General features: G+C 36.9%; 1 protein-coding gene across 2 annotated transcripts; it reads right to left on the bottom strand.

Annotated features, from left to right (window-relative positions):
• Nucleotides 1–18835: 18835 nt before the first annotated feature.
• Nucleotides 18836–25803, bottom strand: LOC310731802 (metalloreductase STEAP2-like). 2 transcript variants are annotated; one of them, XR_014535295.1, is made up of 5 exons: nt 25600–25803; nt 24425–24962; nt 21098–21625; nt 19909–20633; nt 18836–19814 (listed from the first exon to the last, which is right to left on the bottom strand). XR_014535295.1 is itself a non-coding variant. In XM_083551672.1 (5 exons), exons 2-5 carry the CDS (start codon nt 24920–24922, stop codon nt 19330–19332), a joined length of 1476 nt encoding a protein of 491 aa, XP_083407798.1. In that variant the 5' UTR covers nt 24923–24962; nt 25600–25799; the 3' UTR covers nt 18836–19329. The 2 variants fall into 2 exon arrangements, 1 of the variants encoding a protein (XP_083407798.1); XM_083551672.1 differs by having other exon boundaries at nt 18836–19614; nt 20469–20633; nt 25600–25799.
• Nucleotides 25804–26398: the final 595 nt, after the last annotated feature.

Below are 26398 nucleotides of genomic sequence, written 5' to 3'. Positions count from 1 at the left end.
AGTGATGTGTTAAAAAAAAATTACAATAAAGATTATTAATGTATAAAGAATAGGCAAAGACTAATATGAAGCTATCCTTTGAGCCTGTATTCACTCTTTTTAAGCCTATCACACATTGTCCCACAAAATCAATACAGACGTTACTTAACATCACATGCATTATTTGGATCTGTGAATATAAAGAAAATTAATGTTTGATTATACCTTTGGTTAAAAAACGCATAAAAGATTTTGCTGTTCGGCATGATGCCAAATGAAATGCTTACCAAAGTCATATTATAAACAGACAGAATAACAAAATGCTGAAGTTCCAAAAACCACTGAATCTGTATAACAGAGACCGTGTACATTCCAGGAGCATTTTATTGCATGATGTATACAAATATTGCTATGATGCTTTCAATTCAACTAAGAAAACAGCAAGATTAGTCAGAAGAGTATCGAATAGTTTAGCCTAATTAATCTTCCTTTTCACACAGACCATTGCCAGGATGTTGGCAACTATAATACAGTGTCATTAAATTAAACTAAAAAAACAAAACAAAGAGAGACTTCATGGCGAGTTTTGTAATCGCATCTCATTCTTTCTGCTCCACTATGTTGATTAAGAAATCAAAGTCCAAGAAAATTTAGTTTTCAATAGTGGGACTAATGTAATTTATACCTATCTCACTTCTGGTCCCAGATACTGCATATACTGTATAATTCATTTTTATTTGCCAAATTTAAACTATAATTTCAGTTAATTCATTTATTTACTTATAATCAGCAACTGAATTACCTACATCTGGTTCATGGTATATCTTGGGACCTGGGTAAACTGTTTACAAGGGGGGAAGAATTCACCCTGGATTACATGCCAGTCCACTACAGCGTACCATGTGCATCCCACCACATACACATACATCCACACCTAAGAACAATAGTACATAGACAATACATTTACATGCCTATTTTGGACATGTTCTCATAACAACAGAACATTACCAATACAATCATGTAATTGGAACATGCAAAAACGTTCTTATGCATCTTTGTTCTCAGGCAAAAACATGGGGTATGAAGAAAGCCTGCAAAATTAAGGAAAACACTGCTCAGTATATAATTGAAGCGCTCTGTTCTTGCACTGAAACATGGTTAAAACTAGTTTGTAATATACAGTTTTTGGGTTAAGGATCGAAATCTTCCTTATCACATGTGGATGGCTAAACCATAATGTTTTTGGATTCTGTGCTTGTCAGTTGTCAAAATGATATCAGGAGATTTTCTGGTAAAATACATGATACAGGATAACGTTGAGCCTATCAATATCAACAGCAGATACTATTTGCTTTGAATAAAATAATACATTTTTCAAAATCTTAAACAGACTTCAGTAGTTATAGCATTCAGAAATATTTAACCTTATCATTCAGCTTACAGCTGTGAGATTAATTCAGGTTATCTAAACACACACACACTTGTCCCAGCATGAAAAACAATTTATTGACCTCTGCTAATTGCAGATTCTGAATTCATGGAGGAGAAGAGAGCATTCCTGTACCCTACATTAAAAGGGACAACTCCCACACACTCTACGTGTATAATAGACACATCTCTATTCTAAAGTGAGGACGGAGTCCCTCAGCAGGACAGAGGACACCAAGCAGTAAGGGGTGTATTTTTATGAGAATCTAACAGGCTCCTGTTCCCACATTCCCACACACTGAGCACAGAGTGGAGTATGCTTGCCACCTCCCACTCTCTTATTAATATTATGGCCTAGAAACACACTATCACTCCATATTTGGATGTGTTGTTTTTAAGGAAACAAAGCAAACAGACTAAATAAATAGATTTGTAGTTTTAGTTACATTATTTTCAATACGATTAAAATATCAAACATGATCTTGGCCCTGTCAGTTTTCCTAATAAATTTAATACTTTCATAACTTAAAATAAAAATATCACTGCTACTCCCTGAGAGACATGACAGCAAATAATTTGCTCTATTGTCAGTAGATCACAAGCTTGAATCCCAAAGGTGCTACACTTATCTATAGCCAGGAGTCCAAGAGAGCAAAATTGGATATGTTCTCTGAGTAGGAGGGAGAACAATGTTCTCTCATCTGTCAATCAGAAGAAATCTCAAAAACATTTTTAGGAGACTTTTAGATAATACTGTATATGCATATATTTTGATCTATCAAATAACTGAAGGACACAGTGATATTTCAGTAGTGAAATTAGGTTTATTGGATTAACAGAAAATGTGCAATATGCATCAAAAATTAGACAGGTGCATAAATTTGGGCGCCCCAACAGAAAAATCACATCAATATTTAGTAGAGACTCCTTTAGCAAATATAACAGTCTCTAGACGCTTCCATTAGCCTGTAATGACTGGATTCTGGATGAATGCATTTTGGACCATTCCTAGTTACAAATCATCTCCAGTTTAGTTAGGTTTGATGGTTGCCTAGCACAGACAGCCCGCTTCAAATCACCCCACAGATGTTAAATGACATTTAGGTCTGGGGACTGGGATTGACATTCCAGAACATTGTACTTGTTCCTCTGCATAAATGCCAGAGTAGATTTGAGCAGTGTTATGGGTCATTGTCTTGTTGAAATATCCAGCACCGGCATAACTTCAACTTTCTGACTGATTCCTCAACATTATTCTAAAGAATCTGCTGATATTGAGTGGAATCCATGTGACCCTTAACTTTAACCAGATTCTCAGTACCGGCATTGGCCACACAGCCCCACAGCATGATGGAACCCCCAAATTTTCCTGTGGGTAGCAAGTGTTTTTCTTGGAACAAAGTGTTTTAATTTGCTGCCATGCATAACGCCCCTTGTTTTGACCAAATAACTCAATCTTTGTTTCATCAGTCCACAGCACCTTATTCCAAATGAAGCTGGCTTGTCCAAATGTGCGTTTGCATACCTCAAGCGACTCCGTTTGTGGCGTGTGTGCAGAAAAGGCTTCTTTCGCATCACTCTCCCATACAGCTTCTCCTTGTGCAAAGTGCGCTAAATTGTTGAACGATTCACAGTGACACCATTTGCAGCAAGTTGTAGGTCTTTGGAGGTGGTCTGTGGGATGTTTTTGACCGTTCTCACCATCCTTCGTCTTTGCCTCTCCGATATTTTATGTGGCCAGCCACTTTTGGCCTTAACAAGAACTGTGCCTGTGGTCTTCCATTTCCTCACTATGTTCCTCACAGTGGACACTGACAGCTTATATCTCTGTGATAACTTTTTGAAGCCTTCCCCTAAACCATAATGTTGAACAATCTTTGTTTTCAGGTCATTTGAGAGTTGTTTTGAGAGTTGTCATGTTGCCACTCTTCAGAGGAGAGTCAAAGAGAACAACAACTTGCAATTGGCCACCTCAAATACCTTTTCTCATGTTGGGATGCACCTGTCTATGAAGTTCAGGGCTTAATGAGCTCACCAAAACAATTGTATGTTCCAATTAATCAGTGCTAAGTAGTTACAGGTATTCAAATCAACAAAATGACAAGGGTGCCCAAATTTATGCACCTGTCTAATTTCATTTTGATGCATATTGCATCTTTTTTGTTATACCAATAAACCTCATGTCACTACTTAAATATTACTGTGTCCTTCAGTTATTTGATAGATAAAAATGGAATTGCTGATCCAAACACCCAAATATTTATAAATGAAAATCATGGACATTGTTAGGGGTTCCTAAACTTTTGCATACAACTGTATGTAGCTGTATGTATCCCACTACTCTAAATGTCTTTGAGAAAGTCATGCAGAGAATGTCTTACTCTCCCTGGGTTTTATCTATTGTGTGCTTATTAGACCTAGCTAGTTGAGGACAACGATGATCGTAATGAAGAGGTTTGTAACAGCATAGCGCTGACAAAATACATGAAGCACTTTGGGTTCATCTGACTCAGAAAGAACCCAGGGCAAACTATGCCCAGATATTTTATATTGTTCTTCTATTTAAAGTGTAGATAGGGTTTAGCTTTTAAATGTAAATCAAGTGTAGGAAATGAGGGTTGAGGCAGTCTGTAATTCTTACACCTAATTTTAATTTATGTTAGCAAAATAAAACAAATATTGGCAATTTAGCCTGACTGTGTTAGTGTAATAACCAGGTCACCACCATACAAGTTGTCACAAATTTTCCATCTCCTCTATAGCACCCACCAGATTTATCCTTTTTATTTACACATAAAAACTATAGCTGGCTAAGAGAGGTGGGGAAAAAAGATGGAAGGAAGGCAAGTTGATACAGAGCCAAAATGCTCACTCTGATCAAAATGACACATGCTAAAAAGCAGTTTCTCTATCATGTGTCTACCATGTACTACTGCTGGGAGAATCAGAGAGATTTTTCTGAACTAAAAAAGCAAAGAAACCACTGAGATATGCAGACTCATCTCACTTTAAAAGACAGATGGATTTCCAGTCAGGCTTACTGAGATGGCTCTCTAGTTCATTACAGACAGTGCTAGTGAGCACTTGGCTGATGCGCAGAGGTTTGGAAATTGATAAAACAGCCAAATCTACTAGGACAGAACAGTAAACCTTTATATGAAATATGTTTCCACATTACAAATTGAGCTAAATACTAGGTCAAATTCAAAACATTTCATTTTATGAATTCTGTTCATATTATGCAATTCAACATGAGCAGCCAATTTTGGTTGTAAACCAATGGCTAGCTTCATTACCAAGCTGTCAGTTATATCAACCATGTATCAGTTGCAAAGCTGTAGAACTGTCTGTATAGGGTATGCAGAAGCAGAAGTGCAGCATCTGTTGACATCAATATGAATGAGTATGTGCTTGTAAATGCTGAATAAAACATCAGCTTCAAATTATCAGTAGCATATCAAAAGGGTGACGTTTAGGATCAGATCAGGGATTTAAGCACAAGTCACAAATCTTTAACATTAACTCAAGTCAAAGGTGTTTTACTTTTATCCTTTCTCTAGAGTGAATTAATAAAAAACTCAGACCACTATCACATGTTCATGACTCTCTGTTTACTGAACAGCATTCAACTTTTTTAAGTGCCACACACTGTTACAAAAGGCTGTGTGATGACAGTCATAAAAATAATTACTTGTATTTTACATTTACATTTGCGGCATTTAGCAGACGCCCTTGTCCAGAGCAAAGTACAAAAGTGCTTTGAGTCTCTAGCAATGAATAAATCTACACTGGTATGCTAGATTACAAACTTAATATAAATATAACTCTTGAATTCTACAAAGCAAACTTGGAAAGTGTTAATTTAAGTGTTTCAGGAAAAGTTAGGTCTTCAACCATCGCATAAAGACAGCCAGGGACTCTGCTGTATGAACATCTAGGGGAAGTTCATTCCACCACCTCTGCGCCAGAACAGAGAAGAGCCTTGAAGTACACTTACCTCTCATTCCGAGGGAAGGTGGTACCAGTCGAGCAGTGCTGAAGGATCTCAGACAGCGTGGTGCAGTGGGAAGTGTGATGAGGTCTCTCAGGTAAGATGGTGCTGGTCGATTTTTGGCCTGGTAGGCAAGCATCAGTGTTTTGAATCTGATACATGCAGCTACTGGAAGCCAGTGAGGGGGATGCAGCAGTGGGGTGGTGTGGGAGAACTTGGGCAGATTGAACACATGTCATGCAGCTGCGTTTTGGATCATGTGCAGTGGATGAATAGCGTCCAGAGGAAGACCTGCCAGCAGAGAGTTGCAGTAGTCCAGTCTTGAAATGACAAGAGACTGAACAAGCACCTGGGCAGCCTGTGTGGACAGAAATGGTCGAACCCTTCGCATGTTGTAGAGAAGAAATCAACAGGAACAAGCCACATTAGTGACTTGTGAGAATAAGGACATTTGATTGTCCATAGTTACCCCAAGGTTATGAGCAGTGGCGGAAGGGGAGAGCAGAGAGTCATTGAGAGTTATTTGGAGATCTTGACCTGGAGATGAATCACCTGGGATGACCAGCAGTTCTGTTTTGTTGGGGTTGAGTTTTAGTTGATGAGCACTCATCCATTAAGATATGTCTGTCAAGCATGCCGAGATCCGAGCGGAAGCTGTGGTATCTGATGGAGGAAAAGAAAAGATGAGTTGAGGGTCATCTGCATAGCAGTTGTAAGGAAACCAATGTGAGGATATGACTTCACCAATAGAGTGGGTATAGAGGGAGAAAAGGAGGGAACCAAGTACCGAGTCTGCACGGGGCAGATGTGGATCCCCTCCATGTTACCTGGTATGAGCGACCTTCCAGGTAGGAAGCAAACCATTCCCATGCTTTTCTGCGGATACCGAGGCTCTTGGTAGGGTTGCATATCACACCTGCAGTGGTGTCCTACCTGAATCAATTCACCTCTAAATACAATCATTATGATGCCATGGCTATACAAATCATATAAACAATCATATAAACGAATGCCTTTACTAAAGCATGTAACACAATTAACACAATTTTAACAAGTCTCTTTTCACTGCAGCCACAGATACACCACCCACATTCATCATCTTTAGCAGAAGCATCGATAAAAACCTAATAAAATGACCCTGGGTTTTCTGTGCACTTTTGTGCTTTTTTCCATGCATTTGTTTTCCTGGGGATTTGAATTGAAGGCGAATAGTGTTTTTATTTCCAGCAAAGTTTATTGGAAAGAAAAGTCATGAAGGTCCTTGATCTTTCTGACCATCCAATCAAAGGACATAAAAATGCAGACATATTTGGAAGCCTGATAGGTGGCTTTTGAGCCGTCAACTTGCAATTTGATTAGTTAAAGAATCAGCTTCAAGCAACATGGATTTGAAGCTATAGGGCACCCGCAGTCTTCACCTAGAAGGCCTGAGGCAGATAAATTCCTTTGGCCTAGGCATCACGTGATGTGATGGCTAAAATCTGATTGAATAGAAACTTCAAGGTCAACAGACACTCAGGTGTGCTGCGCAATCAAAAGAAATTCTATTAAATAAGATTATTGGGAATAATTCATGGACAAAAATATATTAAAACATAAGTCAGTAATTCTAATTTATTTTAAGCCAGAAGAGAAGGTTTTACTGGTCCTGAATCTTTTTTTTTCAAAAGAAGTGAACAGTCCATAGAATTAAGTCCTTTAATAATTTTCTGCTGGTTCCCCTTACAAAGAAATTAACAGTTTAGAATTTTATGGTAGGTTTATTATAACAGAAAGAGAGAGATGTACAGTAATTTCCGGACAATAAAGCGCACCCATATATAAGCCGCACCCACTAAAATTTACAAATATTTTAATTTTTACCATAAATAAGCCGCACCTGTCTATTAACGAAAGACACGTTACACACAGTGTAACAGTTGAAATATGTTGCGCTTCCTTTAGGAGCATAGCGGTATTTTGGGAATAGCATGCCACTGCATTTTTTCCGCTATTACTGTGTGGAGACCGAGGATTATGTCCTTTTTATTTTCTGATGCTCATTTCTAAGTTTCTAACCCGTAACGCTGTTGCCAAGAAAAATAAAAAAGCACGAGTTTTGGAAACCTGTCTGTGCTTATATGATTTCTGTTGCAACTGGAGTTAGCGAGCTATCTCTTAACCCTGACTCAACACGTTACAACGGCTTGTATCTAAACAGTAGCCTACCAAGAAAGTCATTGTTCACTGTCTTTCTCCTTCCTTTCACAACTATTTCTCTCGGGAGTTTTTCTTTAGGCATCATCGTGCGTTTAAAAATCACCCGATTGAAGTTTTTTCTCCCGATGCCGTGCAGCTCAGAACACAGGTGAGGTGCGTTTTTTCGTTTCCGTTCAGAAATGTCATTGGTCTAATGTTATGTCGCTCAGTTTTTTGGTTTGAAGTTTGTGAAACCGAGAAAAACCCAGGAAAAATTCATAAATTAGCCGCTTCGTTGTTTAAGCCACGGGGTTCAAAATGTGAGAAAAAGTAGCGGCTTATAGTCCGAAAAATACGGTAATATAAAAAATTTAAATAAAAACCTAACAAAAACATTAAAGAAATGTTATAAATTAATTTGTATTTGATCGAGTGAAATAAGTATTTAATCTCCTACCAATCAGCAAGAATTCTGACACCCACATATCCAAATTAGTCCTGTCCCTTTAGGAAAGAACTCCTAATATCAACTCATTATGTGTATAAAAGACACCATCACATAATTAACCTCTTCCAATCAAACCTCTCCAACACAATGGGAAAGAACAAAGTGCTGTGAAATGACATCAGGAAAAAGACTGAAGACCTGCACAAGCCTTTGTATCACTTTGTATCCCCATGAACCTGACCAAGGTAAAATTGTTACCAAATATGAATTACTGTTATATAGGAAACATTATGGTGTGACAACCCATTACATATATATTTTAAACCAGGATCACATGTTTTAAGACCTGTTTTTTGCTTTAAATACTTATTTAAACATTTATTTTTGTATCCTGGCAGTCTGTTGATTGACAAATAGACTGTTCTGACCTGATGTCCGATGTTTTGCTGTTCAAAAGCATGGCATCAAGTTTCAAGAATGATTCACGTTGGAAACACAGATGGCACTTGTTGTTTTGCCATCTTCCCCTTCATCATCCCTAAAAAAACAAGCGATCCAGCTCTCTTTTTATGACTGTGAATGTTGACTATGACTGTTCGTCAGAGCCAGCAACAGAAACAAGCAACACATTTGTGATGCCAGATTGTGAGTGGGTCAGGCAAGGAGTGGCTGATGTGCAGGCCAGGAGAGGAGGTGCTCTGCCGTAGGTTCAGGAACACAGGCAAGAAGTACAAGAGAAATGAGAACTACAGGAGTACATTAATATATTTATTTGCATTTGTTTCTCCCGAAAAAGGATTATCTTGTCCTTCCTCTGTTGCTCTGGCTTCTTGTTGTGTTTTTCATCATTCTGTAATGTCTATATGCAATACAGTGAATAAAAATAGCTCTCTGTGTGTGTGTGTGTGTGTGTGTGTGTGTGTGTGTGTGTGTATACAGTGGAACCTCGATATTCACGACCTTGACACTCACGACCTCGCAACTTTTAATTTTAACCAGACTAAAAGTAACTCACGAAAGAGTACCATTTGTACGAATTAGTTCAATAAAAATGTTAAAGAAACTAATTTTTTTATTGTATTATTCATTTAAAGTAGTAAATAAAAAAATATAATAAGGAAATTTTTGTTGAGTTTACAGTACAGTACATGTACAATTCCCTTATATATATATATATATATCAATGGCTGGAACTGGGAGACTAGTCAGGATTGAGGGAAAGATGAATGCAGCAATGTACAGAGACATGTCCTTGAATGGCCCAGGCAGGGCACAGACTTGAACCCGGTTGAACATCTCTGGAAAGATCTGAAAAACGCTCACCATCCAAACTGAAACAAAACAGTACATAAATTGAGCTATGATCTGGAGGCAACATGGTTAAATCACCCCTGTTAGACATGCTATTTTAATAGGGTAAATAGTTAAAAATAAAAAAATAAAATAAAAGCATTACCGAATCTCCAACCAGCACTCAATTGTGCATATAAAAGAGAAGTGTCCATAAATCAATGAAACTATTTTATGTCTGAGGCCTGTTTGCCTATTCAACCCTGAAACATACTGTATAGCTCATTGTATAAATATTGTGACCTTCACTGTTGGGCCAAACTTTAATAAAGAGATTTTAAATCTCTGTCACTCTAGTAAGCACTGAATTTTACTTTAGTCAGGCTAAAAATGGCCTAACCAAAGATTTATAAATCCACAGACCTTGCTGCAGTTTTAACACACACATGTATATGTCTGTCAGAGCTTTTATTGCAGCAAGGACACTTGCTTTTTTTCTGGCTATGAATATTTATTGCAGCTGAATGAAAATGGCCCAGGACATAAATCAGATACATAGATAGACTAGGCCTAGTTGCCTTTTGTCTGAAAATGACTCTCAGTCACTTGTACCTTTAGTGATCCTTCCTGGGATACTCGTTATTAGCTCAGCAGTTGTCCACAGGGCAGCAGGTGGAATTCAGGGTTGGTGTGGATCAATACTGAGTAAGAGCATGTGGTTTACTCAGCCGGTGGTAGAAATAGTTAGCTAGAGCTGACCTCTATAATGCTCTGAAGCAGACATTCTAGCTGAAAATGCAAAAGTGATCCTGATCCTACCTGATCAGAGCTGATTTTAACAGCAGCACAGGAGGGAAAAAAAGAAAGTGACATAGTGTAACAGTAAATGAGATGAATGTTAAATTGAATAGATGACAGTAAAAGAGAAGACTCTTAAACAAAGGGGAGTAACAGTAAAAGCAGTGAAAGTAAACAAAATAAGAATTAAACCTAAATGACAACAATAAATAATAATTGTGTAAAAGCTTCAAATAACAGGTAAATGATTGTACTATTCTTTTTTTTCTTTTTTTGGTGATGCAACCATCATCAATAAATGTCTCAAATAATTTTTGCTGGACTGGTGTCCTGTATAACAGAATTATTCTTATGAGATGTATTTATATATTTAACATCACAGAAATAATTTAGCCACTACTCTACCCTACACTGATATGTAGTAGGTAGCAGTAAGCAAGACGAATGTGGCACATGGTACATAACAGTAAACGAAATGAATGTGCCATGTTGGAGGTAATAGTAAACAAGATGAACGTCACACATAGTAAGTTACAGTAAGTGAAATGAATGTGCTTTATGCTACTGGAGACAGTGTCCTCTACTCCATTGCCCTCTTTTGATAAAGGAGCTACTGGGGACAGAAAATGCCATACTCAATTTTTCAGCTATTACATTTAATACTCATTGAGGATTATCAGGTAAAACATTTCATTTACTGTCAAAATATTTATAAAATTTAAATTTTTTGTACAAACTTGAGCTAAAGCAAGATTTAATGACTAAATATAATCACTGTACACAATTAATTAGATCTTCCCTCATTAGCTTAGTAAACTTTGTTCCTTGCATTTATGAATATGAAGAAACTTGACTCTCTGTACTTCTCAGCAGTTACTTCTTTTTATTGCTTTGCAGAAAATGAAGAAGCAGAGTTACAAATCTGGGTGTGGAGTGAACACTCTGAATTACAGTCTACTCTAACTGAGGACACTTCATCAGTAAGAGTAAGTGTGCATTTTATTTTTCCCATGAAAAATGATCGCATTGCGTGTATGATTCACTTCCTTCTGCAGTGCACAAATGCACACTCCACAAATAATCCATGCACCGACTATTGCCAATGCTGAAATTCCTATTATAGATGGAACTATCCAAAAGCAAGCTGGATATGAATAAAATAGTAAAATTATAATTTTGGCAATATATATCTCACCCTTTTGTGTCTGTTGATTTTACTATTTGTATTTGAATGGTATTGTGGTGAAATACTTCTAAGGAAAAACATTTTACAGATTTTCTTTTTTTTTTGTTGTTGCTAATAATTGCTAATATAGGTCTTCTGCTTCTTCTTCTTTTTTCGGCTGCTCCCATTAGAGGTCGCTGCAGCAGATCATCAGTCTCCATACTACACTGTCCTCTACATCTGTCTCTTTCAAACTGACTACATGCATGTCTTCCCTCACCACATCCAGAAACTCCCTCTTTGGTCTTCCTCTTTTCCTCCTTTCTGGCATCTCCATCCTCAGCATTCTCTTACTGATTCTTGTTAATATAGGTAAGAAATCAAAATAATACTATTGAACATTGTGCACTGTATACTACGTATTACTTACTCTCTCTCTCTCTCTCTCTCTCTCTCTCTCTCTCTCTCTCTCTCTCTCTCTCTCTCTCTCTCTCTCTCGCTCTCAATCTAAAAGTTTGTAAAATACATCACAGTCATGAGATCATCTTTTTGCTTGCACATTATCTGTGCATCATTTTGGGTGAAATTAATAATTCTTTAGACAAATTCAAAAGCAGCTGGTTTCATTGTCTTCCACACATCTTTCATGCATTATCCTCCCAGGCTTTATTTTGACAAATGAACTGCAACAACCGTATGTGCCCTGATAGAGCATTTTACCACAGGTTCCAATACAACACATGCAAGCATTTCTCCACCCTCAACCTCTTATTCTGTAATAAATTAAACACACATTGTATTTTTCCTCAAAACAAACCAGCCATGGATGCTGCCTCCACTTAGTGTCCTCTACCTATTAAATTAAACAGAGAGCAAAGACAAATGCTGCTAAATGATAATGATAAATGCAGGGGTGCCTGCATTTATTTTTTTTATTTTTTTTTCAAAAACATTTTACTTAAGGGGCTTTATTATTTAACAAGGGCACCAATATGTATTGCACTGACTAAATGGATAATGCAGAGCATCGCATTAGCACCATAGCAGCATGGTAATTTCTGCAATAAAGTCTAATTTTAAAAGAGGAAATAAGCTTGGCAGGAAGTCGGCAAGGAGGAAATGAATAAGAATGCATTTCTTAGACTTTCCACAAAGGGCATGATAATCTTGATCAAATTTTAATTAGAGGAACTGGCTGACCACACAGACTTACTTAGCGATTAACAGGCACTGCAGCTGCATCCTCCTACTCCTGTTGTGTCACTGGAACATGCAATTCTCCCCTCTGGTCTCCCTCCTTCCCCTCTTCTCCCCTTCCCTTACTTACAGTCCAGTAAAAAGCTCTAAAACTTCAGTAAATAAGCCATTTTCATTCTGAAGCAGGTCAATCATGAAAAGTTTCTCTACCTATTTCTTATTATTTATTTATTTTCTGCAGTGGCCTGCTTAGATGATTTCTCTCTCTCTTTCTCTCTCTCTCTCTCTCTCTCTCTCTCTCTCTCTCTCTCTCTCTCTCTCTCTCTCTCTCTCTCTCTCTCTCTGCCATGCATCCAACCTCTTCTCCTTCCTCTGACTGTAGCCTGAGGGCCTGACATGCTCTGATTGTTTCTATTGGCAATACTTTGGATTTGGATGCTGGCTTTCTGATGGCTTGTGGGATTAAAATTGAACTTCTAGGACAAAGCAAAATGACCACATAAATGCTTTGAGAACAGGACAAACTGAACAGAAGTTTTATTCTCTAATCAACATGAGAATGGACAAATATAGATGTTTTACACAAATGTATGCTTATTATTTGTGAAACCAAACTCAACATCAAGCATGAAGACAAAATATTCTTGTAAACGTTTTAAATTAATTATGGTGGTATAAATTAGGTAAATCATCAGGACACCAAACGAAACCTTTGCTATGTTTCCACATGGACGTTAATGAGGTGTACTTCTTATAACTTTAATATGGATTACATAATCAGTAAATATTTGTATTCAATATGAAATTGTATTTATTTATTTAAAAGACATTTTGAGCTTTCTATACATATATTTATTATGTCTGTGAGGCAAATATTCACTGAGATTCAGGTTGTTTTATTTACAGTATGTGTCTGTAAAGAGAGATGACAGAGACGGCAGAGAGCGCCCCTGTACGTTTGTTTTATTTTATAAAAGCACAGCGTTTTGTTGTTATTATGAGTGTATACAAATCAAAGTAGACCCTTTACAGATTCTGATGATGTGTTGCTTTTATCTGTTCGATCATAAAAGACAGAGTAATTTAGGTTTGTTTCGCCGTTATAAAGAAAAAATATGCCACAAAACGCTCTGCCGTGTTTGTCGAATCGAGAGGGTTAACTGTCTGCGTCATGGCGGATTTTGGTGCTGATTTGAGACTTAGCGCAAAACAAATGTTTACTGCTAAAAAAAAAATTTTGAGTGGAGTTTATTTATTTATTATATCTGAGTAAAGAAAGGACTTCTTAAAAATCCCTTAAGATCAAGAAACTTAATGACCAAGAAGTTGAATATACAACAAATTAGACACATTTCTGAACAGATAATGCAATTATTCATGTTAGAAACAGGGGAACTGTTTGGATCAATCAAACAGCAACACATTTTCAAGTGTGCTTGTTTACAGCAATCTTTGTCATAAAATATAAATTAGAATGACATAATGTAAAACTGACTGCATGAATGGACAAGGAGTAAACAAACCTTTCCAATGTTTTTGAAAGTTATTTTATATCCACTAGAACTCAATTTCTACACAATTCTGCTACAAACCAAATCCAAAAAAAGAACCCAAAGCTAATGTATGATGACCACAGCTGGATTATTATGGTGCTGTAAATCTATTGCAAGTATATATAAAAAATTTACACAAAAATGCAGTGAAAAACTCACCAGGTCATGGTTCTAAAGATCAGATGAAGTCTTACTCAATTTTCTAATGTAAGAAGAGTGGGTAATGCATTACAAATCTGTGCTATGAAAATAAAAATGTGTAGACAGACAGAGAAAACAGTTTCTCTGAGGATTTAGCTTTCCACCAGAAGAGGTGACAGGGACTATCCCACTCCTTATGTGTAGGCTGGTGGTGAAAATGTTATTATAGCAGAGCAAGTGGTAGAGATGGAGAACAATCAAGAATGGTGCTGCATCGCCCACACTTCAACAAGGGAGAGTGAGGGAAAGAGCTAGAGAGAGAGAGAGAGAGAGAGAGAGAGAGAGAGAGAGAGAGAGAGAGAGAGAGAGAGAGAGAGAGAGAGAGAGAGAGAGAGAGAGAGAGAGAGAGAGAGAGTTTTATTTTCTGGTTCTTAAATGAACTCTGAGTACAAGAAGTGAATTAGCTAGCATCAGCAGACAGTGAGCAGTGTGCATCGCAATGACTTAGAATGAGAAAAGTTTGAAATCTGTGCATGCATGCATTCTCAGCATGGCCGTTCTTACATCTTCAGGTCCTGCCGATTTTAACGATGATTGAACAAAATATCACACTACTTATCATGATGAAGGAAGTTTTTTTTATTTATTTTTTAATCCAGTGTGCATTTCATTCATTTATTCATTTAAAAACAAATATTATTAAAAAAACAGATATCTCCGTTTTAATGAATGAGCATTGTTCAAAAGAAGAGGGAAAAACAGGAACAAATTTCCAGAAGAACATCCTTCTACCCACAGTTGTACAAGCATGAAAAGCACCTCTGCATAAATTCAGGCAAAATCTGTTTGAGCATTTAATTAGCATAATTAAAATGGATATTTAGGCATCATGCATATTGAGACACTATGCCTGAATCCTGGTTTATTTTTCTCACATTTTCTAGCACTGTTCTATCTTTATAATTTATTTCAAGTATTCTCGTTTTGCCACCTTATGATCATTACATGCACCACCACCACTTTATTACTTTTTTTTACTACTTATCTTTTGTTTTATCCCTACTTAATTTAACTAATATGGGTACTGTTTTTCATGTGTTTTTAGTTATGTGCATTGTCTTTGTCCATGTCAATTTTGCTCTCTATTGCAACACACAAAACATTGGGCTGCAACGAATCAATTTCTCCATCCATCCATCCATCCATCCATCCATCCATCCATCCATCCATCCATCTATCCATCCATTCAACCATCCATCCATCCATCCATCCATCTAAGAGGAAGAACCAATTTTATTATAAGCTTATAAGCATTATAAGCTTTTAGAGTTCTTTAGCAACAGGATTTCTAAACTGTATGTATACACTGTTTACAAAGATCTGCTTTAGCTTAGAGAATGAGAAGCATTATATACATGCTAGAGTTCTGCACTTCATTCTTTTGCAATCGTCTACTGCCTACTGCTAACCCCATCAGAATGAAAGCACTCTTTCCCTTCCAGTGGGGTGAGCAGACAAGCCCGCTGCCCAGTACTGTTCATGTTGTGAACATGTAAAAAAAAATCTGTCTATCTGAAGAGTACCTGAAGAAACCATGTATACTGTTTGCTTCACTAGATGGATACTAGATGATGACATTTTTATCAAAGCCAAAAGTATAGCACCTTTACATGGTCAAGAGAGTTGGAAGAGGTTTTGAACAGAGTTTGTACATTATGAGTTTTGAGTTATTGAATCAAAGAAAAGTGAAAAATAATAAACTGTAGCTTAGAGCATTATACTTCTTTAAATCCACTTCTTCTGGATCTCTGAGGGAACATGTGGGGACTTTTTTCTACACCAGGGTCAAAGTTACAAAGAAACAAACGCATGGGGGAAACTCTATGAGTGATAAAGAAAATGAAGCAGTTTTTAAACTGAAGAGATTTTTTACAGAAAAAGCAAATGTTTTTATAATCAGTACATAGTGAATATCTAATATATTTTAGAAAGAGCTGCTACATGTCTCATACAGCAAAGTGTTGTTTATGAGCATATGCTCGCCACCCGTTGGCCTCTGTTTCATTAACTCTGCTTAATTTTATATGTCTGCCTTAGTGCATCTCCTTTGACAAATGAACCCAGTGATAAGATGGCATGAGTTTTATTACCCTGTCATTATTCCCCAATGTGGAAACCTGTGGCAGAGGATAACAGGCAGATCATTTCTCCTTGTTTGTTGATCATTAGCATTAATTAAGACTAATGTCTCTTCGTCTCTCTGCAGTGACAAGAAGCATATTTGTAGCCATGGTAACTGCTCCCTTCTCTGCCCTGTGACGAGCTCTTTGGCACAGAGTCACTGTGATATGTAGAGCAATTAACTGCTTAATGCTAGAGGAAGCGTAGACCCATGCAGAGGCGAGCAGTTCAATTTGTGCATAACATCTCTTTGATAGTCCTGAAGGCTAGCATTCACCAGGCACCTCTGCACTGGTTTCAGAGAAAGTTTATGATCGAGAACTTAATTTCGTCATAAAATGAAGAGAAGCTTTATATCAGTATAACTACAGTTATGGCTTTGGAACCCATCTGGGTCTCTGTAATTGCAACATCCATTAAATTAAATATTTGCATTCAAGTGCACGGAAAATACATTGCCTGAACCAGGACATACACCATATAAGCTATTGGATGTCTGTTAAATATGCTTAAAGAACTCAGTTCCTTTGAACAAATGTGGCCACTGGGGCAAATCCCTAAACCATACCATTGATACTGGCTGATAGATATATAATACCGCATATGATAAAATGCCTCTCTCTCTCTCTCTCTCTCTCTCTCTCTCTCTCTCTCTCTCTCTCTCTCTCTCTATATATATATATATATATATATATATATATATATATATATATATATATATATATATATATATATATATATATATATATACACATTTGGATATGGATATGATGCTGTATTTCTCCCCACTTTTTCACACAAGTGGTGGAAGAAGAATGTAATTCTGGGACAGATGGCTGTCAATCAAGCATTTTCAAAGAAGAATTAGCACATGTCCAGTTGCCAACTTAATTGATCAGTATATTGAGCTGAGTTTTAGTATTTAATGTCACATATTTGACTTTTAAATCACAAGTGTGAAATAGAAGATAGATAAAATTGGATAATTCTGTATGAATTGTTTGTAGTTATATAACTTATTTATATAATTTTTACATGCATATATTTCTATGTATATTCATACTTCCAATTATATTTCTATTTACATATGTTTATACATCCAACATTAGGTTAGCTGTAGATAATTTGAGAATGTCATCATTGACATTCATTGCCAGAGACTCAAAGCACTTTTGTACGTCGCTCTGGATAAGGGCGTCTGCTTAATGCCGCAAATGTAAATGCAAATCATTGTATGCATGAATCAATTAACATTTTCTATATGATGACTAATTAACTACTTATAAATCTACTGTCACAGATCTATTTTATATCTAAGCTCAGTTTACTTGTGAAACAGCTCCTGGCATCTGGATGTTCAAAAGTGTGTGCTCATGTTTAATTTAAGGAAAGTGCACCACCTGCTGCATATGTTCAGTAACAACACTGATCTGATAACCGCAGTGACACCATCAAACTTTACTATTGCTCACTGTTGAAGAAATCACATAACATACTCAATAAAATTTTTAGAAGAATGCATGAATTTATTAGTTGTCTGTGATTTGTTGCTGTTATTGGTAGTGTCATACACAGGAGCCATGATGCTAGGGCTAGTATCCATGATATTAGTTATAGTAAGGCCGGGTTATTCAGCTGATTAGTGAACCATAGTGCTGCAAAAACATCAATACAGATTTAGTGAGACGGTTTTAATTTTGTTAAAAAATATGTGCAGACAGCAGGGCACTGTCAAATTGTATTTTTCCCATGTATAACAATTTTCCAGTAACAAAACTCTTTAAAAGCACAACTGTCGAAAACTTTTGGCCAGCACAGTTTGATTATGCGTTTGGTGCTATTGCTTTGTAACAATGGTTGTGAAGTTTCATTGTGAGAGTAAAGCAATTTACAACTGACCAGTAAAACATCAACAACTGCATGTACATACCTGCAACTGACTGACGTATGATTAATTTTATTGTAGTAAGCATAAAATACTTTGTATTACAGCACTGTGGAATTGGACTGGTCACAAAGTGCTGAATAATTCATGAGTTTTTATAATATGACAATTATACAACCGCTTTATCGTAAGGCAAATAGTTTTGTATTTATTGCACAAGATGAAATGCGTAATTGTTTCTATGGTAACGGCTTATTCATTAGGGACTTGAATTATAGACACTCCATGTCATGTAAGTTTAGCTATACATAAATTGTAGTTATTTAACAATCTATAATTCTCAATCTATTTCGCACAATCTATAATATTTAATATGCTGACGTGTGCTTTTTTTTTTTTTTTATCTTTTTGCACTTTGTAACAGTCAGATGAAAGGCTGGTCCACCCCAAAAAAAAGACAAAGAATGCAGTGTTTTGCCTTTTTTGGTAACAAGCTGCATTTTAGTCATATTCGATAGAATGCGAGGGAACTTTTTATAGCTGCTGAAATATAAGTGATAACAGGAACTTACTTGTTTTGTAGATGTTAAATGGATGGAAATTATGTTTCACTTTCTTTATTAAAGGAATCTTTGGCAAATTGCTGTGACAGAAGAGGAATCAAAGACATCAGGATGGTAACAGACCATCAGTGAATATTTGTATATGGTGAAAGCAAATGGCCTTAGCTGGGGTGTTCATTTTAGCAATGATCTCAATGAAATGCAGTCTGATACCCAGGCACATGCCTAGCTAGCATGGAACCAAATTCATTTAATGCACTAATCATGTAACTCATGAAAACACAACATGTACTGAAATGACCACAGGAAAATTGAAGACATCATCTAATACGTTAGTGCCACATGATGGCAGGGGGAAAAAAACAACTATATGGTATTACATCTTTTTTATGGTATTACAATCCTTTTCTCCTTGTGTCTCTACAAACAGTTGCTTCTATTGGACAGAGCAGGGACACGTGAGACATCTGGGCACTGCACAGTGGGAATGAGGCAGAGTTATTACTGTGCTATTAGAGTAGAACAGATACAGCTACATAATGGTGACTCTCTCTGGGGAAACATGAGCCGCAGGTCTCTCACGACCAGCATGATGCTGACTGTCATCACGGCCTCTGCGGATTCTCTTCAGCCTCCAGGCCACGCAAGGCATCATTAGCACAGCTTTACCAACAATCACCGTGACAGGCAGAGCAACGGCTACTATGAAGGTGGGCGGCATGTAGAAACGATACGACTCCTCTTCAAATGCTCGCTTCCAGCCGAACAGCAGTGCGTGGAGCGTGGTAATAAGCAGAGCAATATAGCCAAGCGTGGACTATAACAACAAAACAAGAGACATTCAGTCTTTACATATCAACATTGCTAACAGAATATATAGACATATTGATCCAATTATAATTCCTAATTTCTGATGTATGATTTTGCAACATTATATTCAAAACCAAACGCTAATAAAAACCATTCGGTTGGACTGCAATGCTGACGGCACCCCAGGACTCCTCACCCTAATTGTGGCTAAATGAACACAACCACAATCCAAAATCTAGTGGAACATCTTTTTAAGAGAGTGGAGGTTATTATAACAGTAAATGTGGACTAAATGTGGAACGAGCTTCTTCAAAAGGCGCATATGAAACTTATGGTCAGGTGTCCACAAACATTTGAACATATAGTGTATGTATTTATGAGGAATGTACATCTGGGATCTGGGAAGATTAACTGAAAAACATAACAACAACAAAAAAAACCTTCAGATGTTGGAGGTCTGATCGGAAGGTAGTGAGTTCCCCGCAAATCCCAGCACCAAAAAGCTGCTAATGTTGGGCCCTTGAGCAAGGCCCTTAACCCTCAACCGCTCATTAACTGCTCATTTATGTACATAAAGCAGTTCTTGGTGTACACATCATTCAGTATTTCATTCAGCGCTTCATTCAGTATTTTACGTGACTCCACTTCAATTCCTTGACATAATTCATAAATATAACTGGTATCAAAAAGAAAAATTGTGTGGATGAAAGAAAATTATTTTAATACTGGTTCGGGTATAATAATATTACTGAGCCTATAATAAGTACCAGAGTGCCTAATGTGTGTCAAAAAACAACAGTACTAAAAGAAATGTTCGCATATCTGAGACCACGTATACATGATAAACTCAGTGTCTCAAACCTGGATAAAGCTGAACTCTCGCCAGTTGAGGGTGCTGTTTACTGATGGAATGGACGTGACAGCCAAGAGAGAGAGCAAGCCAAGGCTCATGATACCGAAAGACACGTACATCTCCACTCTCCACACTTCCTCCTCGTTCCATGAGTTTTCTATGTTGGCATGCACCTGAGCAGGACAAATGACAAAGAAAAAAACAACCTCACACCTCGTCTAATCTATTGGAACATGTACATTAGATTTCAGAATTATTGGCACCCTTGAGTTAAAGATGAGGGGAAAGTATATATATTTTCTTAAATGAATTTTAGACAAAAGTAGTATTTGAAAGAATTACAGTTATACTATGAAAAAAAACCAGATGGAAATAAAAGAATGGGATTTTCAATCATGCTTATGATTTCAGTGCAGTAAGGCGAGTCTATACTGGTTATCATTTTATTGATGTGTATTTACACTTAATTAAATAATAAAATTGTTATTACTAAGTAGATCATTGACAGGGAAATATATACAGAAATATATCTGAAAATAAGCATCATGTGTCTTGAAAATAAACAAATAAGTAAATAAATACATACATACATACATAAATAAATGAATCAATATTTGATGCATTAACAGTAACACACCTGCTGGTAGGCCATATTGAGTAGCAGGTATCTCTCAGACCTTCTCATTGGTAAGCAGAGGCTGTAGAGCACATGGATGCAGGCAAAGAAAAAGCTGAGCAGGCCCAGCTGCTTGCGGCTCTGTAACCAGCCCTGCAACCAGAAGGGAAAGCGCCTGAACTTGGTGCTGTAGAAGAGCTGGTGTGCTGCAGCGAGTTGACCTGCTAAATACACCAGCGCCAGCAGGGTTATAGCCACCACCGGCAGTGTCCTGTTGACCATCTCCAGAGGGATCTTATAAAAAAAGCTTTGCCTGTTCTTCATATATGGATGAATGATGTCCCGGATGAAAGAGTAGGCAAAGAAGAAGATAGAAAGGGCAACAGCCGTTAAGACAGGACCTTTCCAGTCTGAAAACAGACGCAACGGCATGTTCTCTATTTCCTTTGCCAAGGAGAGCGTGCCCATGTCAACAGGAATGAAACTGAGCTGCCGCGCCAACTCGATGACCTGCTGCCTCGCTTCCACCGAATTACTGCAGATATACACCTGCAGTGCCAAATAGAACATAAACAAGTGATCAGACATGTATTGGTTACATTTCACAAGTTATTCATTCAATTATATCATTTAAAAAAATGGCTGATTTAGAACATTTCTCACAGTGAAGAAAGGAAGCAGAAAGAAAGAAGGTGGGAGATGTGGGAAATTGGTAGGCTTTTATTTGGATGTTGCACAATGACAAAACACAATATTGCTGTGTTTGTAAAGTATTTATGAAACATGCTGTAATATACAATGGGAAGTATATTCATTTCATCTAGTATATTCTATTCTACCTTATTCTACAAAATCCAAAATAGAGCTCCGTTTATTCTTTATTCACAAAGAATAAATGCTATCCATGCTTTCATACTTTCATTACTCTTCCTCAGATGAAAAGATCAACGTACACCTCATGATGCTCAAGATCGAAGAAAAGGCGGCAGATAAATGTCTAAATAAAAGGAGTTGAAGAATGTAATCTCCTATTGCTCCTAATACTGATGTTGTTACACACTGTCAGTGTGTCTGTTTGTAATTTATATAATTCACTCAACAGTGTTGCAATTGCTCAATAAGATGTTTGGCATATTTCATCAATCTTTTATGCATTAACAGTAGGGTTGTGACGGTACACATATTCGTACCGAAATTTAACCAAACAAAATTTACCGAGTTTTGTGTACCGTTACACCCTTAATGTTCGGATCTACTTCTATTAATGTTAGACAGACTACTAGGCAGAACAGTAAAATATTAATCATGTAATCATCTAATCATCTTCTTTTCTGCCATTCCCCAATTTAGTGGCGAGTGATTTTCAAGCTTCACCTGTCCTCCATTATCTCAAAAAATGGTAATGAAAGTTTAAAAATGTCTAATTGATTTAAATATCATGTTCTAAGTCAATAATATTATTTAATAATACAATATTTAATATTTGTATTTTGCACCCTAACTGATGTTTAAATTTACTTTCTTTAGTGTCCTATTTGTTTGTTTGTGGTTGTTTTGAGTGCATGAACTTTATCTTTAAAGAGAAAATCATAAATGAAGATTAATGAAGAACACTTTTTTTTATGTAAATCCTGTCTTTATTGCACCTCACTTGTCATGTCATTATTCCCCACTAGAGGGGCGCACCCACACTTTGAGAACCACTGATCTAATAATTGTAGATTCTTCTTTCAGCTTCTTCCATTTGGAGTCGCCACAGCAGATCATCCGTCTCCATACCCCCTGTCCTCTACATCTGCCTCTTTCAAACCAACTACCTGCATGTCTTCCCTCACCACATCCAGAAACCTCCTCCTTGATCTTCCTATTTTCCTCCTTCCTGGTGGCTCCATCCTCAGCATTCTCCTACTGACATACCCTATGTCCCTCCTCTGCACATGTCCAAACCATCTTAATCGGGCCTCTCTCACTTTGTCCCCCAAAACGCCCTACATGTGCTGTCCCTCTAATAAACTAATTTCTAATCCTGTCCATCTTTGTCACTCCCAACGAAAACCTAAACATCTTCAGCCCTGCTACCTCCAGCTCCACCTCGTGTCTTTTAGAAGTTACACATCTAATAAACATATTTGGGTGTACATGTTACATGATATTGTAATATATAATTCATAAATTTGCATCCATATTGAAAACCACACTGAAATGTACAGTAAATGACTTTATCGCTGTCAGAATGGCTGCTGCTGACTATACACCTCCATCTGATCCTAGCATGATGTTTTAATGGGATCACTTTTAGCACAATGGTAAACCCATTGAATTCAATATGCTAATGAATCAATTAGAACACAGATTATTAGCGCTTGTATTGTATCATTTTTATAGCAACAACACATTTACAGTGCTGTGTAAGGAAAATGGTGCACATAATTTAAACATGATAATATAGGTATTCATGAAAATAAAATACTATTTTAAAATTGTTCTCTGTAGTATGTTATTAAATGTTTCTGTAAAGAAATGCTTATTTGATAGAAGGGGTCTAAGGTGTCAAAGATTTACAAGCATTGGGGATTCTGATAGACAGCTAAGCACTTTTTAATTTCTCAGTAACATAATGTAGCAAACATTTTTGTTTGACTTTTTGACTTTAGTAGAGAAAAGGGGTGGATTAGGGACAAGCTGATTACAACTGTTATAACAAGAGGTCGACCGATATTACTGATACCAATAGTACTGTCAAATTTAACTTTATTACTAAAAAAATAGAAATGAATATAATTTCCATGCTTTGACCTTGTGAAGTCAAAAGGTGTCTTGAAGATGGTCATTTTAAGCATGACTTTTGAATTTATGTCAAATTTTTTAAAGTAAGATTCCATTTGTAACATTAACATTAAGATAATACATACTTTAGAAGTATTGTTTATTGTGTTTGTTAATTTCAACACTTATTAAAGCATTTTTAAATTAAGTTTATTTTCATTTTATCTGTTCACTCAAGTTAATGTACTATGAACTAACATGAATGAGGTATTATGCACAGACTCAAATTTTAAAACATGGAGTCAGTGATTTGCCTCTAGAGGGCAGTCTCCTACAGTATAATGATAGACACAACACGGAAAAACTATCGGCATGAATGTCCCACAACTTAAGTATAAATGAATAAACAGCATATAATATACTGCAATATTTGGCACATTTATCTGGTATAAGCAGGATGTAACATAATGGGACATCTTGATTGGCAAATTGTTGATTATTTTCCTATAACATTATGGCCCAGTTGTGTTTTATTCCTTACATCTCAAATGCTGGCATTGATGGACTAAGTGCATGACCTACCTGTCGACTAGCATCTTTAGGCCCTGACTGCATAGCCCATGCCGAGATAACGTTAAACCCTTTCACCACATTGGCCTCTGGGAAGAGGGAGGCAAGGTACTCGGCATTGGATTCTGGATACTGGTTCGACCTCCTGTTGTTGCTGACGTCCACTAAGATTTTGCCAGCTAACAGGTGCTTGATGTCCCAGAGTGACGAGTAGTGCTCTCTGTGAATAGCCAGGAAAATAACGGGGGCTTTGCCCACTGCATCCTCGTGATGGGTCACATCTACCACATGAGGAAAAAACTCAGCTGCCCGCTTGGGTTGTCGGCTGCCCACCACCACATGGAAGCCGCTACACAGCAGACGAATAGCTAAGGACTTGGAAAAATCCCCAGAGCCAATGATAGCCACCGAGAGCTTACTGGAGCCGTCCCTGGGCCCGTTCTTCAATCCGTTAGGAAGGAAAGAAACCTTGCAGGCAGGACTGCTGCCCATCAAGGAGATGGAGTCCATTTTGAGACGAGGAGCTCTCGATGTTGATAAAACCAGGTTTCTGAGGATAACAATACATTTAAATCATACTACAGATTTCATCCTTTTTTTTTTTTTACATAGTTTTGAGATAACCAGATACACATAGGTTGAAATATAAATACGTATGAAATAAACATGTATTACTCAAGAGAATATCAATTACTAGACTAAAATAAAAACACAGTCATGGTCTAAGTAGGCCTAATGTAGAATAAGATTTGGTGTAAAAATAAATGCACAGATATTTTCTATATTTGTTTAAAAAGAATTCCCATTGTGTTATGTAACTGTTACACTGTAGCATATAATGTTAGATTGTGATGAGATCTACAGGTCCGCACAGGTCTAAATATATTCATAGGAATGATGTTAGCAGTACGTTATAAATCCACATGCTGATGATTTATAGCTGAGTGCTTCTTTTCTGATTGACAGAAATGTGGGAGATGAAGTCTGACCGTTGTGTGGATGTAAACACGGCGCTGATTTTGGGAGCTAATGTTACTGTAGCAGCACACAACAGTGACCTGCCACAGACCTGCCAATGTCACCGCCAACACCGAAACTAACCGAGATTTCTTTTTTTTCTACAAATGTATTGATCACACTATGACCGCGCGCTTAGGCTTTGTCAGAATAACACTATCCCGGCTAACCTTGATCTGAGGAAACACTGCCGGTACCGCTCTCGGTATCCCTCACGGATCCTCCGTGACTGTGGTACACCAGGAGATGTCTTCGCTGTCGCCGCTCCACCCGCCCTCTGCGCGCTGATTGGCCACGGTCTGGCTTCTCAGAGAGCGGACCTCCACCAATCAACGACAAGATACCAGGACACGACTACAACTAACTAAGTAAATAACCAAGTAACTAATAAATCAACACATGATATATAAACACTTGCCGTTTTGAGTCCATAAACAACAAAACATTAAGTATAAAGCTTAAAGTTAAAAGCTAACAATATGAATTAAACAAAAAATTATTGTTAACAAAAAAAAAAAAAAATATATATATATATATATATATATATATATATATATATATATATATATATATATATATATATATATATATATATATACACTAAAATAAGTAAAAAAGAGACAGATCAACATTACTTTAAGAAATGAAAGTCATTCAATCAAAAAAAAATCTCAAGAACTTTCAATGTATCCCCAAGTTTAGTGTTAAAAATCATCAAATGCTATGATGTAACAGGCCATTCCAGTAAAGGAAGACTAAGAGCAATCTTTTTACCAGATTCAGAAACCACTGATTTACACAATGCTTTTATGAGTTCAAGTGGCAAACATATTTCAACATCCACTGTTCGGAGGCAACTGCATGAGTCAGCCTTAATCTTCAAATCAGCAGAAGAGACTTGCTTAAGATCAGTGGGAAAATGTCCTTTGGTTTGATAAGTACAAATTTGAGATTTGCTGATTTTTGCAA

This window comes from Silurus aristotelis (genome assembly GCF_946808225.1).
Source record: "Silurus aristotelis genome assembly, chromosome: 1".
Lineage (NCBI taxonomy): Eukaryota > Metazoa > Chordata > Actinopteri > Siluriformes > Siluridae > Silurus > Silurus aristotelis.
This window is presented reverse-complemented; position numbering and strand designations above follow the sequence as displayed.

What these genes read in the sequence shown, in the direction of transcription:
- LOC310731802 (XM_083551672.1), bottom strand. Translation starts at nt 24,922, where the DNA reads ATGGACTCCATCTCCTTGATGGGCAGCAGTCCTGCCTGCAAGGTTTCT. An exon ending in TCAATATGGCCTACCAGCAG is followed by an intron (nt 20,634 to 21,097) that starts GTGTGTTACTGT and finishes TGTCCTGCTCAG; the next exon opens with GTGCATGCCAACATAGAAAA. An exon ending in GAGAGTTCAGCTTTATCCAG is followed by an intron (nt 19,615 to 20,468) that starts GTTTGAGACACT and finishes TTGTTGTTATAG; the next exon opens with TCCACGCTTGGCTATATTGC.